At 40.6% G+C, this 20,114-nt stretch overlaps 1 protein-coding gene across 10 annotated transcripts in view; it reads right to left on the reverse strand.

The window, feature by feature from the left end:
* The window catches only part of LOC140458159 (FYVE, RhoGEF and PH domain-containing protein 4-like), a 257,059-nt gene that overhangs the window by 69,074 nt on the left and 167,871 nt on the right, over positions 1–20,114 (reverse strand). For all 10 annotated transcript variants that reach the window (XM_072552324.1, XM_072552327.1, XM_072552326.1 and 7 more), the window contains one exon: positions 5,516–5,692. In XM_072552324.1, the coding sequence (XP_072408425.1) occupies positions 5,516–5,692 (177 nt within the window). The remainder of the gene's footprint in view (positions 1–5,515; positions 5,693–20,114) is intronic.

Consider the following 20,114-nt stretch of genomic DNA (forward strand, 5'->3'; position numbering starts at 1 on the left):
ATTACTCCCAGTGCTCAGAGCTAGTGAGGGCAGGAATAGGAGATTAGAGCAACTGAATGCATGGATGAGTTGGTGTATGGGAGAAGGATTCACATTTGTGGATCATTTGGAATCTCTTTTGGGGTAGAAGAGATCTATACAAGAAGGACAGATTGCACCTAAATTGGAAGGGGACTAATATACCGGCAGGGAGATTTGCTAGAACTGCTTGGGAGGATTTAAACTAGTAAGGTGGGGGGGGGGTGGGACCCAGGGGGATAGTGAGGAAAGAGATCGATCGGAGACGGGTACAGCTGAGAACAGAAGTGAGTCAAACAGGCAGGGACAAGGTAGGACTAATAAATTAAACTGCATTTATTTCAATGCAAGGGGCCTAACAGAGAAGTCAGGTGAACTCAGGGCATGGTTAGGAACATGGGACTGGGATATCATAGCAATTACAGAAATATGGCTCAGGGATGGGCAGGACTGGCAACTTAATGTTCCAGAATTCAAATGCTACAGGAAGGATAGAAAGGGAGGCAAGAGAGGAGGGGGAGTGGCGTTTTTTGATAAGGGATAGCATTACAGCTGTGCTGAGGGAGGATATTCCCAGAAATACATCCAGGAAAGTTACTTGGGTGGAACTGAGAAATAAGAAAGGGATGATCACCTTATTGGGATTGTATTATAGATCCCCTAATAGTCAGTGGGAAATTGAGAAACAAACTTGTAAGGAGATCTCCGCTATCTGTAAGAATAATAGGGTGGTAATTGTAGGGGATTTTAACTTTCCAAACATAGACTGGGACTGCCATAGTGTTCAAGGTTTAGATGGAGAAGAATTTGTTAAGTACGTGGATGTACCTACTAAAGAAGGTGCAAAACTTCACCTACTCTTGGGAAATAAGGCAGGGCAGGTGACTGAGATGTCAGTGGGGCACCACTTTGGGGCCAGTGACCATAATTCTATTTGTTTTAAAATAGTGATGGAAAAGGCTAGGCCAGATCTAAAAGTTGAAGTTCTGAATTGGAGAAAGGCCAATTTTGACGGTATTAGGCAAGATCTTTCGAAAGCTGATTGGAGGCAGATGTTCGCAGGTAAAGGGATGGCTGGAAAATGGGAAGCCTTCAGAAATGCTGTATATTCCTGTCAGTGTGAAATGGAAGGCTAGTAGATATAGGGAATGCTGGATGACTAAAGAAATTGAGGGTTTGGTTAAGAAAAAGAAGGAAGCATATGTCATGTATAGGCAGGATAGATCGAGTGGATCCTTAGAGTATAAAGAAAGTAGGAGTATACTTAAGAGGGAAATCAGGAGGGCAAAACGGGGACATGAGATAGCTTCGGCAAATAGAATTAAGGAGAATCCAAAGGGTTTTTACAAATATATTAAAGCCAAAAGGGTAAACTAGGGAGAGAATAGGGCCCCTCAAAGAGCAGCAAGACGGCCTTTGTGTGGAGCCACAGAAAATGGGGGAGATACTAAGTGAATATTTTGCATCAGTGTTTACTGTGGAAAAGGACGTGGAAGATATAGAATGTAGGGAAATAGATGGTGACATCTTGAAAAATATCCATATTACAGAGGAGGAAGTGCTGGATGTCTTGAAACGGTTAAAACGAATAAATCCCCAGGACCTGATCAGGTGTACCCGAGAACTCTGTGGGAAGCTAGAGAAGTGATTTCTGGGCCTTTTGCTGAGATATTTGCATCATCGATAGTCACAGGTGAGGTGCCGGAAGACTGGAGGTTGGCAAACGTGGTGCCACTGTTTAACAAGGGCGGTAAAGACAAGCCAGGGAACTATAGACCGGTGAGCCTGACCTCGTTGGTGGGCAAGTTGTCGGAGGGAATCCTGAGGGACAGGATGTACATGTATTTGGAAAGACAAGGACTGATTTGGGATAGTCAACATGGCTTTGTGCATGGGAAATCGTCTCACAAACTTGATTGAATGCTTTGAAGAAGTAACAAAGAAGATTGAGGGCAGAGCAGTAGATGTGATCTATATGGACTTCAGTAAAGCGTTTGACAAGGTTCACCATGGGAGACTGATTAGCAAGGTTAGATCTCATGGAATACAGGGAGAACTAGTCATTTGGATTCAGAACTGACTCAAAGGTAGAAGACAGAGGGTGGTGGTGGAGGGTTGTTTTACAGACTGGAGGCCTGTGACCAGTGGAGTGCCACAAGGATCGGTGCTGGGTCCTCTACTTTTAGTCATTTACATAAATGATTTGGATGCGAGCATAAGAGGTACAGTTAGTAAGTTTGCAGATGACACCAAAATTGGAGATGGAGTGGACAGCGTAGAGGGTTCCCTCAGATTACAACAGGATCTGGACCAGATGGGCCAATGGGCTGTGAAGTGGCAGATGGAGTTTAATTCAGATCAATGCGAGGTTCTGCATTTTGCGAAAACAGATTTTAGCAGGATTTATACACATAATGGCAAAGTCCTAGGGAGTGTTGCTGAACAAAGACCTTGGAATGCAGGTTCATAGCTCCTCGAAAGTGGAGTCGCAGGTAAATAGGATAGTGAAGAAGGTGTTTGGTATGCTTTCCTTTATTGGTCAGAGTATTGAGTACAGGAGTTGGGAGGTCATGTTGCGGCTGTACAGGATATTGGTTAGGCCACTGTTGGAATATTGCATGCAAATCTGGTCTCCTTCCTATCGGAAAGATGTTGTGAAACTTGAAAGGTTCAGAAAAGATTCACAAGGATGTTGCCAGCGTTGGTGGATCTGAGCGACAGGGAGAGGCTGAACAGGCTGGGGCTGTGTTTCCTGAAGTGTTGGAGGCTGAGGGGTGGCCTTTATAGAGGTTTACAAAATTGAGGGGCATGGATAGGATAAATAGACAAAATCTTTTCCTTGGGTTCAGGGAATCCAGAACTAGAGGGCATAGGTTTAGGGTGAGAGGGGAAAGATATAAAAGAGACCTAAGGGGCAACTGTTTCACGCAGAGGGTGGTACGTGTATGGAATGAGCTGCCAGAGGATGTGGTGGAGGCTGGTACAATTGCAACATTTGAGACATTTGGATGGGTATATGAATAAGAAGGGTTTGGAGGGATATGGGCCGGGTGCTGGCAGGTGGGACTAGATTGGGTTGGGATATCTGTTCGGCATGGACAGGTTGGACTGAAGGGTCTGTTTCCGTGCTGTACATCTCTATGACTCTAAGAACTTCATGCCATTAGGCTTATATTTGTCTTTTGCTGGTTTAATCTATACCTCTTGTTCCAGTAGATGAGAAGTATTTATCCTATCTCACAGTTTGTAACCATCAGATGTCTCAAAGTACTTTATGGCCAATAATATACTTTGGAAGAGTTGCCGCTGTCAGAGGAAGAGTGTGCAAGCATCTAGAAATAATGGACTGTATCCTCCTAATGGTATCCACTTGTTTTTGGAATAATTCATGATTTTCCATTTCCACCTTCCCAACTGATAGAATGAAGTACTGACCACTGAAGAGAATGGCATGGTAGCTCAGTGGTTAGCACTGCAGCCTTACAGTGCCAGGGACCCAGGTTCGATTCTGATGCAACTGTCTGTGTGGAGTTTGCACATTCTCTCTATGTCTGCGTAAGTTTCCTCCCACAGTCCAAAGATGTGTAGGTTAGTTGGATTAGCCATGGGATATGTGGGGTTATGGGGGTATGATAAGTGGCTGGTTCTGGGTGGGATGCTCTTTGAGTCCACACTGAACCTCCAATGAGCTGAATGGCCTGCTTCCACACTAAGTATGAAAAACAAGCTTTCGACAATGGGAAAGGTGGTGGGGCAATCTGAGTATTCCCAGCTGCAGGACAGCTTTTCCACCTCAAAGGCAGCCTGACTGACTGACAGGTTGCATTTCTAATTGAACAAGAAACATTGAAAAGATTCAACAGGACTCAGTAGGACCTTCCATTTACTAGAATGTAATCGTATCGGAGATTAGAGCTGAAAAATGTGTTGCTGGAAAAGCACAGCAGGTCAGGCAGCATCCAACGAGCAGGAGAATCGATGTTTCGGGCATAAGCCCTTCTTCAGGAATGAGGAGGGTGTGCCAAGCAGGCTAAGATAAAAGGTAGGGAGGAGGGACTTGGGGGAGGGGTGTTGGGAATGCGATAGGTGCAAGGAGGTTAAGGTGATGGTGATAGGCTGGAGAGGGGGTGGGGGCGGAGAGGTCGGGAAGAAGATTGCAGGTCAAGAAGGCAGTGCTGAACCCGAGGGTTGGGACTGAGATAAGATGGGGGAGGGGAAATGAGGAAGCTGGAGAAATCTGCATTCATCCCTTGTGGCTGGAGGGTTTTGAGGCGGCTCTTCCTCCAGGCGTCGTGTTGCCATGGTCTGGTGATGGAGGAGGCCAAGGACCTGCATGTCTTTGGCAGAGTGGGAGGGGGAGTTAGTGTTCAGCCACGGGGCGGTTGGGTTGGTTGGTGCGGGTGTCCCAGAGGCGTTCACTGAAACGTTCTGCAAGTAGGTGGCCTGTCTCCCCAATGTAGAGGAGTCCACAATGTAGAGGAGATTAGTCCTACATTGTCAAAGACCCAAGGGGGTTGTGTGGCGGAGGGTGGGGGGTGGACATTGTGTTTCCTAGAAGCTGCTCAGTGATGCATTAACCCTGAAATCTCCATGGAGGTCGCACACTAGTTAGTCCCTGCAAATTACTGTTCATGAACTGCTGCTGGAGAGGTGTATTGGATATGGGCACCTAAAATAAAAGATCCGTGTGCTCTAAGTATAGTTTGGAGGCAATATTGATGGGGGCAATAAGATTTGGGGCCTGGGAAATCAGTGGCTGGAGTGGGAGTCTTTGAAGACCTCAGTTGACCTTGTTTTCCTTTAGCTGACAGATTTTCTAAACCCGTGTTCCCTTCCTATTGTTTAAATTGCCAACCTGCCACCTGGAAGTGAAAATCAAAGCGGATGGGTTGGATTTTGGGATTACATTTTTAATACTTTAATCTTTCATCCTGTGCTGTTCTGATCTATGTCTATCCAGCCTCAAATCTGCACTTTCACAGTTAAAATCCTGCTTTTTTTCTGTGTTAAAGTTGTGCTGCAGCTGAATCCGCACTGCGGCAATGTGCTACTTGTGTAACAGAAATTCAGATATGATTTATGTACTTGAAGTATTCTGGGCCCAGGAAATGCAATTGCTTTCGCCCTTTTCTCTCCTTTATAGCTGAAGTACATGTGCTTATATAAGCAGTTTGCAGTAGTTAACTGAGGAGTCAAGAGTATTCTGGGGCAATAGCTGTAAGACAGATCCAGGACTTGATTCCCTGATCATCCAGGAACAGCCTGGTTGAGGATTTAAGAGGGGGGAGCTAACCTGGTGGTAGTGTTTCGGGAGGAATTCACACATTTATAATGCAGTCAGAAAGCTGGAAATGTCTCCACCTATTTACTGTTTTAGTCCATCCACACCATGCTCATCACCAGCTTCCTTGTTGAGCTATGTGGCAGCATATATGAAAAATGAAAAAATATTAAGGAAGCATCTTTGATATATATCTCAGTTCTGGCAATCACTTACCTTGAGGCTTTGGATTTGTCGTGTGTGATGTGAATTTACTTGGGGTAGTTTTCCCATTTACTTCCTGAACATTGTTTCCTGCTTTGCTCCTGAAGTTTTGCTGAACTGCTTTGGAAATATCCGGCAGACTAGGTCTATGCTCTGATGCTGAAGTGTTTAAATGGTTGACAGTGTTGGCTGAGGATAAAGACATGGAAAGATTCAATACAAAGATCAATTAAGTCAGATTTTGAGTATGCTAAATTATTTTCGATTTCCACTATCTGTACAATATAAAACTTTGCATGCTAACTGTTAAATGTTTGGACTATTTTGAATGGACTCATTGACACCTGCATGTTATCAATGACTCAGCTTTGTTTTTCTATTAAACCAGTATTGTCATAACAGAAGAAGATCAATCCCTTTTCATGTCAGAAGAACTTTTACATTGTAAATCTTTTTATTTGAATTAGTACAGATGCTAAAGGACAATATATTTTTGAAGAAATGTAAGTCATGAAGCTTTATTGTGAGATTCCTTTGTCTTTTGTCTCTTGTAGTAGAGCTGTGTCCTGAATTGTCAATTTCATTTTGGTCTGCCTACACCTATAGCACCTTCTCCCCCTCTGAGCATCTCGAGTTATAGTACACCTCTTATCTCTCCATTAAAATCTTAGGTCCCATGCTATGTTTTTCACCAGAGATGGGATTATAGAATCCCTACAGTATGGAAAGAGGCACCGACTCTCTGAGCAGCCTACCCCGATTCCCACACTATCCCCATAGTAACCATGGCTAACCCACCCACCTGAACTCTTTGGGGCCATTTTACCATAGCCTATCCACCATGGGAGGACACTATGGCACTCCGAGGAAACCCACACAGACATGGGGAGAATGTGCAAACTCCGCACAGTCAGTCACTCAAGGGTGTAATCGAACCCAGGTCCCTGGTGCTGTGAAGCAGGAGTGCTAACCACTGAGCCACCATGCTGACAGATAACTGTCAGCTTTCCTCCCCGAGAATGAGGAAGGAATCAGAGATCACTTTGTCTGATTTGGAATGATGAAAACGGAGAAACAATAGGAGAGGAGAAGGCCATAAATCTGGGTCAGAGATGAAGTTATAGGTGCATTAAAGAGAGTACACAAAGGTAGTTAACTCAAAAGGTGTGTGGACAAGGGGCTTATGATGGAGGGCGAAATCACTGAGGATGAGATGTTGCTCAGTGTAAAGGATAAAATGATAAAAAAATTTGCCCTGGGTCATGCTATCCCACATGATTCTTGCATGAAGTCAAGTTTGAATTAATTGAGTTGTGAAGATAGATTGGAGAGATTTAGATTGTTTCCCTTGCAGAGGTGAAGGCTAAGAGGAGAAAAGTCATGATTCGGAGATGCTGGCGTTGGACTGGGTGTACAAAGTTAAAAATCACAACAACAGGTTATAGTCCAACAGGTTTAATTGGAAGCACACTAGCTTCTTCATCAGGTGATAGTGGAGGGCTCAATCCTAACAAAGAATTTTATAGCAAAAATTTATAGTGTGATGTAACTGAAATTATACATTGAAAAATTGATTGTTTAGCTTTTCATCTGTTAGAATACAGTGATAGTTTCACTTCTTTCATGTGTAAATCACAAAACCTTTTTTTAAAAAAGGTTGCATTCCCGGGTTAGCTGTTAACAATGGTGTAACAATCACCATTGTTAACAGCTAACCCGAGAATGCAACTTTTTAAAAAAAGGTTTTGTGATTTACACATGAAAGAAGTGGAACTATCACTGCATTCTAACAGATGAAAGGCTAAACAATCAATTTTTCAATGTATAATTTCAGTTACATCACACTGTAAATTTTGGCTATCACTACCACCTGATGAAGGAGCGTCGCTCCAAAAGCTAGTGTGCTTCCAATTAAACCTGTTGGACTATAACCTAGTGTTGTGTGATTTCTAAGAGGAGAAAAGATAGACAATTTCAAAATCATGAGGTAACTGGATACACTAGGGAGAAACCTTTCCCACTTGTAAGTGCGTCAAGAATGAGAGGACACAGATTTAGTGATTTGCAAAGGAAGCATGTGAGGAAAAAAAATTCACACGAGTGTTTGAATTTGGAAATTCACTGCCTGGAATTGTGGTAGAGGCAGGTTCATTTGAAGCATTCAAGAGGGCTTTTGTTGAGTATTTAAACTGAAATACTTTGCAAAAGTATGGTAGGAGTTGAGGAGGAGAGTAGGAGAAAGTATGAATCAAAGTCAAGCTACTCATTTGTGCAAGCTTGATGGGCCACATGTTCTTTTTCTGTACCAGATCACTTCGACGATTCTGAGTTACAGCAGTAAGTTGACAGTTAAAGAGAATAGTAAGAACACTTTACATAGGAATGTTTAATTATGCAGCATTAATTCTACACTAAGGTAACTGCAACTTCCCATCATATTCCTTTCTTGATTATATAATTGATTGCTTGCTATCCTGTAAACCTCAGGTCTTACCTTGTCATTTATCATTGCTGCCACGTGGTTGAAAAGTAATTACTGCATGGCTGTAATCGATTCCAATATTTAAGTATCAGATTACAGTCTTTAACATCAGTAATGACAAAGTCACGATTTATTATTCTCCATATGACCCATCATTGTCTTGCCTAAGGAATTTGAAATATAAACTTACACAATAGTTTCTTATTTACCATTTTAACACATCAGAAATGTGAATCCCTGTCCATTGAAGGGCAGCCAAACACTTTGTCATGCAGCAGAGGAATTAATGCTGCAATAGGCATATTTTGAAAAATGTTATTTTCCCTTTATTAACTTTAAATAAGTTGAACGCTAATCTAAACTGTAATATTGGCCCAGAACTTGTTGGGAAAATAATATTCAATTAAATGGACATGATGCTACTAGTGTGAGAAACTGCTGCAATTTGTGGTGAGCGAGATGTATATATCCCTTGAATTATGCATTGCCACAAATTGCAGAATGGTTTGCATAACTCTACCATTACCCTCTCAAAAAAAAAACACAGGAACCCATTGTCAACCACCCAGTCAGTTTCAAATTATTGTATTTGCACTGATACGACAAATTAAATGCACCACTTAGATTGAGGCTAATACAAAATGATGTAAAGACTCTTCAAACAGTGAGATTTATTTTTTCTGCCCTGCCACTCAACCTCCCTAATCCAGAAAGGGAACAATTATAAACATGGTCTTATCCCTGCTGGTATAAAGTTATTCAAAGATTTTTAAAATTTAACTCTTTAAAGTCTTCCTTTTTTATTTTTTCTCTAAACTTAATGTTTCTTTCCATCACCTAATCTTTCTGCATCTAATTACACTTTAATTAAACCTATTTCTTTCTCCATTACTCTTTCTTGTTCCTATATCCTTTAACCTGTGGTTTAGGACATAAACATATTCACCAATGTCCAACATTTCCTAATAACATTCAAAATAGGTGCAGAAATAGGCCATTTGGCCCCTCAAGCCCTCTCTACTATTCAATAAGATTATGTCTATTGTGACTTAATGTCATTTTAGTGTCTGTGTTTCAATTTCCACACCCTTATCAATCTCCAATAGTCACTGACTCCCCTGCCAAAGAAGAATCCATCTACATCAGCTTTAAAAATATTCCATGGCCCTACTTCCATCATCCTCTGTGTCAGAGCGTTCCGAAGTTGCACAACCATTCAAGAGAAAAATACTCTCCTAATTGCTGCAATGAAAGGGCAACCCTTAATTTTAAAACACTATCCTCTAGTTCTGAAGGAAACACCCTTTCCCAAGACCACATTGTTAAAAACACTCCTGATTTTATACACGTCAATCAAGTCACACCTCACTCTTCCAATCCCCATGGTAAACAAGCCCAGTCTGTCCAATTTATCCTCAAGACTCATTCCAGATAGCAATCAAGTAAACTCTCTCGAAACCACCTCCGATACACTTACATCTTTAAGTAAGGGCACCAAAACTGCGCACATGTTTTGAGATGCGGTCTCAGCAATGTCCTGTATCACTGACCCCTAGCTCCTCCTCCACCTCTGAGGAAGATTCCACAGATCCCTCAGAGGATGCATTGTCAGGAAGGGCTACCTCCTGAATCCTCCACCAGATCAGCTACTGCCACCTTGGTCGGAAATGTACATGGGGTCACCCACTCAAAAGGCAAAGGTCCAACAGGCTCCACTATGGGGCAGCCTCCCTCCGTGCAGGCTGTGGACACCAGGAATGCACTTAGACGCAGTAGGATAGAAAAGCAAAAGACGACCTTTGGAGGGCACAGAGGTGGCTCAGGTTGCACTTTATTGTAAACACATTCTCATATTTACAAATATGTTCACTGGTAATCGGCTATTGTGACTGAATGTCATTTTAGTTGCAACTACAAGAAAGAAGGTCAAGAGCCTAGCCATTCATAACACCACATGATGTTCTAACCCTGTTTGAATGATAGCATCCTTTCCATAGCACCCATACCAGTATGAAACTTTGTCAAAATTGAATGAGGGACCATAAGATGTCGTGACATCTTAAAGGTCAAACTCAAATCATTGATCTGTACTTGCTGTTGGCATTATACAGAGGATGCTGGTGTCAGCAGCATCAAAACACTTTCAGTCGGTGAAAGAAGACTTCATCTAATCCTATCATTGTTCCACTGAATTTAATTCCCAAAGAAGTCCTGTATACATTGCCTTAGCTGATACTTCTATTCTGTAGGGTAATGAAGATGCTGTTACATAGGATGAATGTCCACATCGTCTGACTTGGCACAATACTGGGGCTCTCATGGATCACCATTGTTTATCCCGTGGCCCCTGATGGCTCCAGTGGATAGGGGTGTTATGTTGCAGAAACACTGGACAGCATGACATGGTGTTCTGAACCCACCTTTGCCCCTCTCTCATCTGCATGATATTTCACGTAGGACATGACTCTTCAATATCTTCACCACATCAGGAGGGCACCTGTAGTTGCAATTTCCTCCACAGGGGACAGCTCCACATCTGCTGGAGATTGATGCTGGTCCTGAGCTTGTGGGTTTATGGGTTCCTCATTCATCAGCTGCTAGTGCAGCGGACACAAGAATAACACACTGCTGTGCCTTTATCTATTAGGCACAGTTCCATTGAACTTATACGGGCAGTATCTGACGTAATGCAGTTCCTCGGTAAAGTGATCATTCAGTAGTTGCTGACATAAATAACATTTCAACAGTCATCTCCCCTCCCCAAAACCATTGAGACGTGGAGGGTGGGATACCTTTACATAGATGTCACACATTGAAGAAATAGGCCAAATGGAAGCAAGTGGGATTAGTTTAGTTTGGAAAACTTGGTAGCATGGGATAAGTTAAATGGAAGCGTCTGTTTCTGTGCTGTATGACTCTATCATTGCCCTGATTCAGACATTTCCCCACTCTAACAATGTTAAGAAAGGCAGCTTTGCATATGGGGTAATGAGGCCGAAGTCTTATTGTCCAAGGTGTAAAATAAGTAGCTCCTGCACCTTGTACAGACTACTGGACTTTGGACGATGATTCCAACTTTGGAAACAAGGTTAAAACTTTCCAGGCCATAAGACATTGCCTGTGTTTCAGTCATAAGTAGAATTGATCTGCAATGTTGAATGATGTGGTCAAGGGTGGTTGCATCCAAAATATTTAGTCAACATGGGCTAATGCGTAAGGTAGGCATTCAGCATTTTGTGACCACAACTGTCTGTCAGACGTATAGTGTGAAATCATGTTTAATGCTATTCCCTTTCAAATGCATCACATCTTATGGAAGTGGACTCCACCCTCATAGAATGGAACACTTACGAGGTTGTGATTGATCAATGTGCTTGTTGATGGAGTCCGTGGCTGAGTGCCATGCTTCCAGAAATAGCATGTCCTATTATCATTGTGTTGTCCTAGTTGAATTTGTGGTCCTTGTCATCTGTGTGTGTGTGTGTGTGTATGGCTACTAGGGACAGCTTGTCATGGCGTTTAGTGGCTAGCTGGTGGTCATGGATGTGGATTGCTAGTGGTCTGCCTGTTTGCCTACCTAGTGTTTGACCGAGACCCAACATACCGGCCACTACAATGAACAACCGCAACTGGAAGCAGCAGAAACAGAACCAGATAAATTCCAGAAGATACAGTGCAGCAGCACTTCACAGGAGGCTCCAAAGCACCGAAGATGTCACCTAGACAGGGGATTAAACTTCCCAGCTCGGCGAACATACCCACAACCAAGAGAAGACGGTGACAGAGAGGGTAATTGACTTTCTTGCAACATGGCTTGGTGTTCCTCCAGACGATGGATGCTGCATTGACCCGGGAGACAACTTAGACAAGGTTGGAAGGATCTCCTCTGACCATTCTAAGGAAAGAGGATGGCTTTCTTTTCACCACCAGTCCCTCCAAGTCCCCCTCAGCCAAGCAGGATACCAACTTGCCTGTGTTAGCCATCTCCAAGGCAAATTTAAACACACTGGACCTGAGGGAAGCTTGCAGCATTTAAACTAATATCCAGCTGGCATCCTTAAACATGGCATCAGTGGCAGGAAAACGGAAGTAGTGGTGAGCTGGATAGTGCCAGAGCAGTACCACTGAAGCATGGTGCATCCTTATGAAGGTGAGCAGCATAAAAGTCATGAGAAAACATGTTAGGGCTCATGGAAAGAAACCCTCCATTAAACTCGTCAAAGTTGACACCATCAGGTGTTCAACACTGCTGTGGACATGGAGTAACTCCTTCTGTACTCCAAGGTCAAGAGCTAATAAGCATATTTAACAAAGTACCTTTTTTAGTTGCAGTTTCTAGCTGACTGTTGTTTAGGCTTCATTTAGATCACACTTTCTTCAGTGCAGCCAGTCCATTGCCAGTTACATTCAGGACAACAAAACTTTGCTAATAACTTAATAGTTCTTTCAGACACCGAGCTCTGAACTCTTCTTTTTCTTCCTTTTCCATGATGGTCTGTGTTGCAGTTCCAGTGCATAAAACGCCCCACATGCTCTGCATATCAGATTAGTTTCTTATTTTGCGCCTTAAAACACAATTGCAGTGCCATCACAGTCTTAAGCCTCAATCTTTGGAAAAGAAAGGGCAATAAAATCAGTCATGTTTTTGTGGAAAAATACACTTTATAGAAGCTGTCAACTATATTCATTATTTGCCTCTATTGTCTTTCTGTACTGAAAGAAACTTAGTGGCCTGCTGAGCAGAGATTGTTTACATATTTTATCTAATAGATTAAGAACATTTTTACTGCCTCCTCCTCCTTCCATGATACCATGTGACTGAATGCAAAACTGCTATTGTACTTTACAAATCTATAAAATGAAATATAAAGTAATAAGCTGAACAACATGAAAATATAATTTCTACCTTGCAGTTATTTGTTTTACTATTTGAGAAATATGCAGGCTTATAGATGGGGGTTGCATACAACTTACTTACCTGACCATTACAATTCTTGATTGAACTGGGAACATAGGCATCCTACATAAGAGATGGCCAATATATTATGATTTTGAAAAAAAATTAAGATTCTGGAATTTTAAACTTTATTCATATATTCTAAAAAGGGACACTGTTTGTTGTTACACTAACAGTTGTCATAGGATTTGTTTTCTCCAAAGTCTACTAACAATAAAAAAATTCTGTATTGTGCTTGGGTCTCTTTATGTTCTCAGCAGAGATGGTCTGGCACAATCACTGTTCCTTAATTGCTGTCAATACAGAGATTAAAAAGTCACAAACACTGAGTGACAATCAGATTCACAAACATAACTAGTTTCCTGCATTCTCAACTTTGTGTTAATTTGTACTGATTAAATTATGTGAGATCAAATCTCGATATCTGTTGATCTGAAATAAAGTCTCTTATTTGTATTTGGCCTTTTGTCAAGTGATTTCTCAGTCTGCCTTTGAAATGATTGGATAAATACATGGTCGTACATGTAAAATGTTAATATCTGGTAGGAACATAAACAGGTATTATTGTTTCATTGGGTAAACTTTATAATAGTTAGAGTTATACACTGTCAAGGTGGTTCAGTGGTTAGCACTGCTGCCTCACAGCGTCAGAGACACGGGTTCAATTCCCCCCTCAGGCAACTGTCTGTATGGAGTTTGCACATTCTCCCAGTGTCTGTGTGGGTTTCTTCCGGGTGCTCCGGTTTCCTCCCACAATCCAAAGATGTGCAGATCAGGTGAATTGGCTATGCTAAATTGCCCATAGTGTTAGGTGCGTTAGTCAGTGGTGAATGTAGGGGAATGGGTCTGGGTAGGTTGCTCTTCGGAGGGTCGGTGTGGACTTGTTGGGCCGAAGGGCCTATTTCCACGCTGTAGGAAATCTAATCTAATCTAATCTAATCTCTATCTATCACTACCCTATGTAGTGTTCTCAGCCGAAATGTTGAACTGCTTCATCAATGATCTGTTCTCCATCAAGATCAACAGGCAGGTACTTTGTATATGAATATACACTGTCTGCTTCCATTTACTACAACTCACATAATAAAGCAGTCTTCATGCTTAGACTAAAATGTGGCAAGTAAAATTCATGCCACACAAGTGAGAAGCAATGGCCATCTCAAACAAGTCAGATCTTAATCACTTTCCCTTGATATTCAAGGACATTACCATCAATAAGACTCCCACCAGCATCATATTGCAGGCCAATTGCAGACTCAACCTTTTGACTGACATCAGTACAATCTAATCTAAATACAATATTAGAAATCTTGTCGTTTGTTATCACAGCAGTTGTCCATTGAAAAGTAAAAATCAGAATGGTGGCAGTCACGCAGAATGAAAGAAACTCACATATTTAAGAATTAACAGAGCACAGAATAATCACTATATGGTTGCAGAGCATAAATATGCTGCAGTATTAACTGTAGGTGAAGGAAACACGACATGGTGTAGTCGAATATACATGTAAGTGCATAATATTTGCAAATAAATGTTTGCAGTGATGTTTGCTGAATAAAATCTGTCATATGTGAACAACATTGAAGAAGGAGTGTTGAGTAAGAGAAGGAAATTTTTCTCCTATCCTCAACTCTCGCAATGTAAAGAGGAGCCTTGATCATCATCAGCATAATTCAGACAAATGTGCAGCATATCAGTGTACATGTATTAAAGTGATTTGATTAACTTAAGTCAGAGGGAAATTTCTGGCAGATCTAGAGTATTGGAAAGAATTATAAGAGATAGGATTTATAATCATATAGAAAGGAAAATGTTGATTAGGGATAGTCAACATGGTTTTGCAAAGGACAGGTTGTGCCTCACCAACCTTTTTGCGTTCTTTGAGAAGGTGACCAAACAGGTGGATTAGGGTAAAGTGGTTGATGTGGTGTACATGGATTTCAATAAGGCATTTGATAAGGTTCCCCACCGTAAGCTATTGCACAAAATATAAAGGGATGGGTTTGAGGGTAGTTTAGTGGCTTGGATCAAAAATTGGCTAGCTGAAAGAAGACAGAGGGTGGTGGTTGATGGGAAATATTCATCCTGTTACTAGTGGGGTACCGCAAGGATCTGTTTTGGGTCAACTGCTGTTTGTCATTTTTATAAATTACCTAGATAAGAGTGTAGAAGGATGCGTTAGTAAATTTGCAGATGACACTAAGGTAGGCAGAGTTGTGGATAGTGATGAAGGATTTTGGTGATGAAGTGATGTAGGTTACAGAGGGACATAGATAAGCTGCAGTGCTGGGCTGAGAGGTGGCAAATGAAGTTTAATGCAGAAAAATGTGAGGTGATTCACTTTGAAAGGAGCAACAGGAATGCAGAATACTGGGCTAATGGGAAGATTCTTGGTAGTATAGATGAGCAGATAGATCTCGGTGTCCATGTACATAGATCCTTGAAAGTTGCCATCCAGGTTGATAGGGTTGTTAAGAAGGCATATAGCTTTTATTGGTAGAGGGATTGAGTTTCTGAACCACAAGATCATGCTGCAGCTGTACAAAACTCTGGTGCGGCCACACTTGGGAGTATTGCATGCATTTCTGGTTACTGCATTATAGGAAGGATGTGGACGTTTTGGAAAGTGTTCAGAGGAGATTTACCAGGATGTTGCCTGATATGGAGGGAAGATCTTACAAGGAAAGGTTGAGGGACTTTAGGTTGTTTTCGTTAGAGAGAAGAAAGTTGAGAGGTGACTTAGTTCAGACATGTAAGATAATCAGAGGGTTAGATCATGTGGACAGTGAGTGCCTTTTTCCTTGGATGGTGATGGCTAGCAGGAGGGGGCATAGCTTTAACTTGAGGCATGATAGATATGGGACAGATGTCAGAGGCAGTTCCTTTATTCAGAGAGTAGTAGGGGTATGGAAAGCACTGCCTGCAACAGTAGTAGACTTGCCAACTTTAAGGCCATTTAAATGGTCATTGGATATGCATTGAATAGTGTAGATTACATGGGCTTCAGGTTGGTTTCACAGGTCTGCACAAAGTTGAGGGCTGTACAGCACCATAATATTCTATGTTGTATCTATTTGAAATTGTGGCTTTCCACATGGTTAATGCTGGGCAACATAATGTATTCATTTCTATACAAAAAAAATTCACAAAGAACTGCAGATGCTGGAAATCAGAAAGCAAAAACAGACACAAAACCAGAAATAACAGTTCTAAAGAAGGTCACTGGACCTGAAACATTATCTCTGCTTTCTCTCCACAAATGCTGCCAGACCTGCTGAGTTTGCTCAGCAATTTCTGTTTATGTATACATTTGTATACTGCTCAGTAATTGATTATAATAAGAGCAATTGAAGCACAGTTTTGTCTTGTTCTTTTGGTCTTTGGCATGTCAGCTGATGATGGTTTGCTATCATTTGTGCTATAAGCCGGGGGAAAATCTCAATAATTTTCAAAATTCTCTATCTATTCTTTTACACCAATATATGAATGTCAGCTTCTGTAAAACTATGACCCTATAAGACCTTCCATATATGAAGAAAAGATAAATTATATTTTTGAAACTTTTTTCAAATTTAGTGAGATTTTATTTTGCAGTACCTGTCAAATTTTAAACAGGTTTTGGAAGCTTACAGATAGAAAGTACATCTATGTACATACCAGTATTGTACTGGGGCCATATTGGTGACAGTAGCTGGCAACATGCAGATGCAGCACAGCTGGCAACAGTACCAAAGTAAACTTGCTAAATCACTAAGATTAGTTGTAGGTTTAATTCATTATTATTGAACATTCATCATTGAGCGAGTGAGTTTGCCAAGTGAATCTCTTTCTGATCTGTCCACTGTGAAATACTTGCTGATGCTTCACTATGTTTAAAGTGTAATATAAAGATGAGTAGTGCTGCTGCCAACTGTGAATGACCTCCATTTCATCTGTGAGGTGTACTAACATGACACCAGAGTAATATGGCTGTTTTATAATGGTTATTTACGTATGTGGTAGAGTTATTGTATAAGTATATTCTCTGCCTCTTTCATTCCTTTTTGGGTGAAATAGAGATGAACTCTTTTTTTGAATAGATTACAAGTGAAATTTTGAGCAGGGTGTTTTCAATGATATAAAAATACCTTTCACTAATTTTCAGCTATTAACAGAAAACTGCTGTATCCCAATGAAAATAATGGAATTGAGATTATGACCGTCCTCGTTTAGGAAATATTTAAAATATTTTGGCCTCTTACTTTTATACCAAAATTTATTTAAATAAGTTAACCTTGAGGACACTTCACATCATCGACTCTGATTAAATAAGCTCAGCAGGACGCTTACATTTTGCCTTTTAGTTCAAAAGAGAATTATCAGCTTTCATTAAAAATAGTTTTTGTTTCATTTCATGATGAACACAGTGAAATTAGCTGGGCCTAGATGTCTATTTCACACTTGTAAATTAGATAATTCTTAACTTACGATATAACTATGTCACCAAATGGAAAGTATGTAATGTTTTCTGGTTGATCTATATTGTAATCTCTGGCTTCGCAACTTTTCATAATTAAGGATCCATTGAAGGCCAAGCTTGACCACTGTACATTGGGGAAAATTATAACTGCATTTTAACAAATATATACAGATGTTGATAGATTTGCTATTTCCACTATTTTGTTTTTCTTTCAGACTTCCATGATTTTTTTATGTTTTACCCTTTAAAATATGTAAGTGTGTGCAAAAAAAGAAAAAAATAGCCAGTGTGTTGGTGTGACTTTAAGATAAGCAATAATACTCCAGGTATGAAATGAAAGAGCCAGCTTACTTTCACTTTAACCACTCCTTGAACAAAATAAGGTTCAAGTCCAATGGTTTCAATATGAACACCAGTGGGTTTAAGTTATCAGCAACAGTGTGAGCAAAGAAGGATACAGAAAAGCATAATGAGCTTAGCATTTTAGTGCATGCCTGTACCCTACTTAAAAACCACAATCCACTTAAAAATTCCTAGCTGCAGCAACTTAAAAATAATCACTAATAATAGTGAATACGGCTGTTGTACTTGTATCACAAATACTTCCTATCATAAATGCAACATTTCATTACCATAAACCAATACTTGAACCATATCCCAAATATTCTTTAACCTATAACTCTATTTGCACGGGAGGGAGGGAAATGTGCAAATATGTGGCTGAACATCATTGTTTCTTACAGGCTTGAAATTTCAGAGTTAGTTGATTTCAGCTTGATTGGGATGGACAGCTGAATAGGGAAAACAGACTTGAGTGGACTGAAATCTGTACCTGATTACACTTCAGTGATCACAGCTAGAAATTGTGTCAGTTGGTCAAGAGCAGATGCATTTAACTGCACCCGATTACCCTAGCCAGCCCTCTGCACTTCACTATGGTTGAATAGCTTACAATTGTTTACTGTCTGTGCTCATTAGAATCCCCCAGAGAGAAAGCCAGTGCCACTCTTATGCATCCCTCAAAAGGTAATTATAGATCAGCATTGATGGAAGCTTGGGAACAGTTGAATATTTGATCTTCCGTGCTCTCATCCAAGTCTTGATGGAGTGGAGGAAAGAAAGGAGGAAGTCTATGTTAATATGCCAGAGTACACAAATTATATGAATGAAAAATATATTGTTAATTTTAAAAGATAGACATTTAATTTATTTTATGACTTTAATCCTGAAATACTGAGATAAGCTTTCCAAAGGGATTAAAGTTTTCATGTGAATTTAACCCTACTATACCATTAACAAAAAATAAAGTACTTTTCAAATGAATTGAAAGGAATTATAGCCTGAGGAAAAAATAATTTCCAGCACTTTGATCAGTAATTCCATCATGACCCACTTCTAGCAGGTATCACATGATTTCCAAATCCCTTTGCAACTCACATATAATGCATTTGTGAAGCTTTAAGGAGTCTTAATGGTACATTGCCTTTTTCTTACAATTAGATTTATTTCCAAAACACAACTTGTCTATTGATGACAATTTACTTTGTTTGGAATAGTATTTGAAAATTATGATATATTCTATAAATCTGCAGCAGTTCCCTGTTAGTTGTGTAAAAGTAGAAGAATTCTTATCTCCTGATGCTGAGCAAGACAGTGTCTGGAGGACAATATGGGACGTGTGTTGGGCTACATCTTGTAACATCCCCTACAGTTTCTGCCATTATCATTTCTTAATTGGAACCATGGCAGCTTGCAACTAATGCTCACTTAAGGAGATATCAAGATTGTAGTTTAATCCTACTGGAATTTCAATTCCCCTTTCAATAGTATTTTTGGCGAGGTGGAGGGTTACCTAAATGCTGTGGGGACATCAGGTAAATTATTTTGTGTACTTGAGACTTGATGTGAAGTTTTAATAGATACATTTGAAAGGCCTTGCCTATTCCCTCTTATATCTCCTGTCTCTCAACATGTCCCAGTGACTCTGTATCAGAACACATCTGTGAAATTCTGTGCAGGTTGATGAGATCCATGTCATGAGGATCCACTGCAGTTTCTCTAATCATGTGTATTTACCTGTGATTACAATGCTATTTCTGGACTTGATATTTAATGTGCAAGATTGAGGTGACATCTGCTGCATAGGCCTCCCAGTTGGGCTGACATTTGTTGAGGTGACTGACTAGGGTAAGATTAGGGCCAGTCAAGGTCCGTAGTGGGAAGTTGTGTATGGAGCCTAAAGAGATCGGAGAGGCACTAAATGAATATTTTTCATCATTATTCACACAGAAAAAAGACCATGTTGTCGAGGAGAATACTGGAGTACAGTCTATTAGACTAGATGGGATTGAGGTTCATGAGGAGGTGTTAACAATTTTGGAAAGTGTGAAAATAGATAAGTCCTCTGGCCAGATGGGATTTATCCTGGGATTCTCTGGGAAGCTAGGGAGGAGATTGTATAGCCTTTAGTTTTGATATTTATATCATAATTGTCTACAGGAATAGTGCCAGAAGACTGGAGGATAGCAAATGTTGTCCCTGAGTTCAAGAAGGGGTGTAGAGACAATCCTGGCAGTTATAGATCAGATAGCCTGACTTCAGTTGTGGACAAAGTTTTTTTGAAAAGGATTAGAAGAAGTAAGATTTATAATCATCTCGAAAGGAATAATTTGATTAGGGATAGTCAACACAGTTTTATGAAGGGTAAGTCATG

This window comes from Chiloscyllium punctatum, chromosome 32 (genome assembly GCF_047496795.1).
Source record: "Chiloscyllium punctatum isolate Juve2018m chromosome 32, sChiPun1.3, whole genome shotgun sequence".
Classification (NCBI taxonomy): Eukaryota; Metazoa; Chordata; class Chondrichthyes; order Orectolobiformes; family Hemiscylliidae; genus Chiloscyllium; species Chiloscyllium punctatum.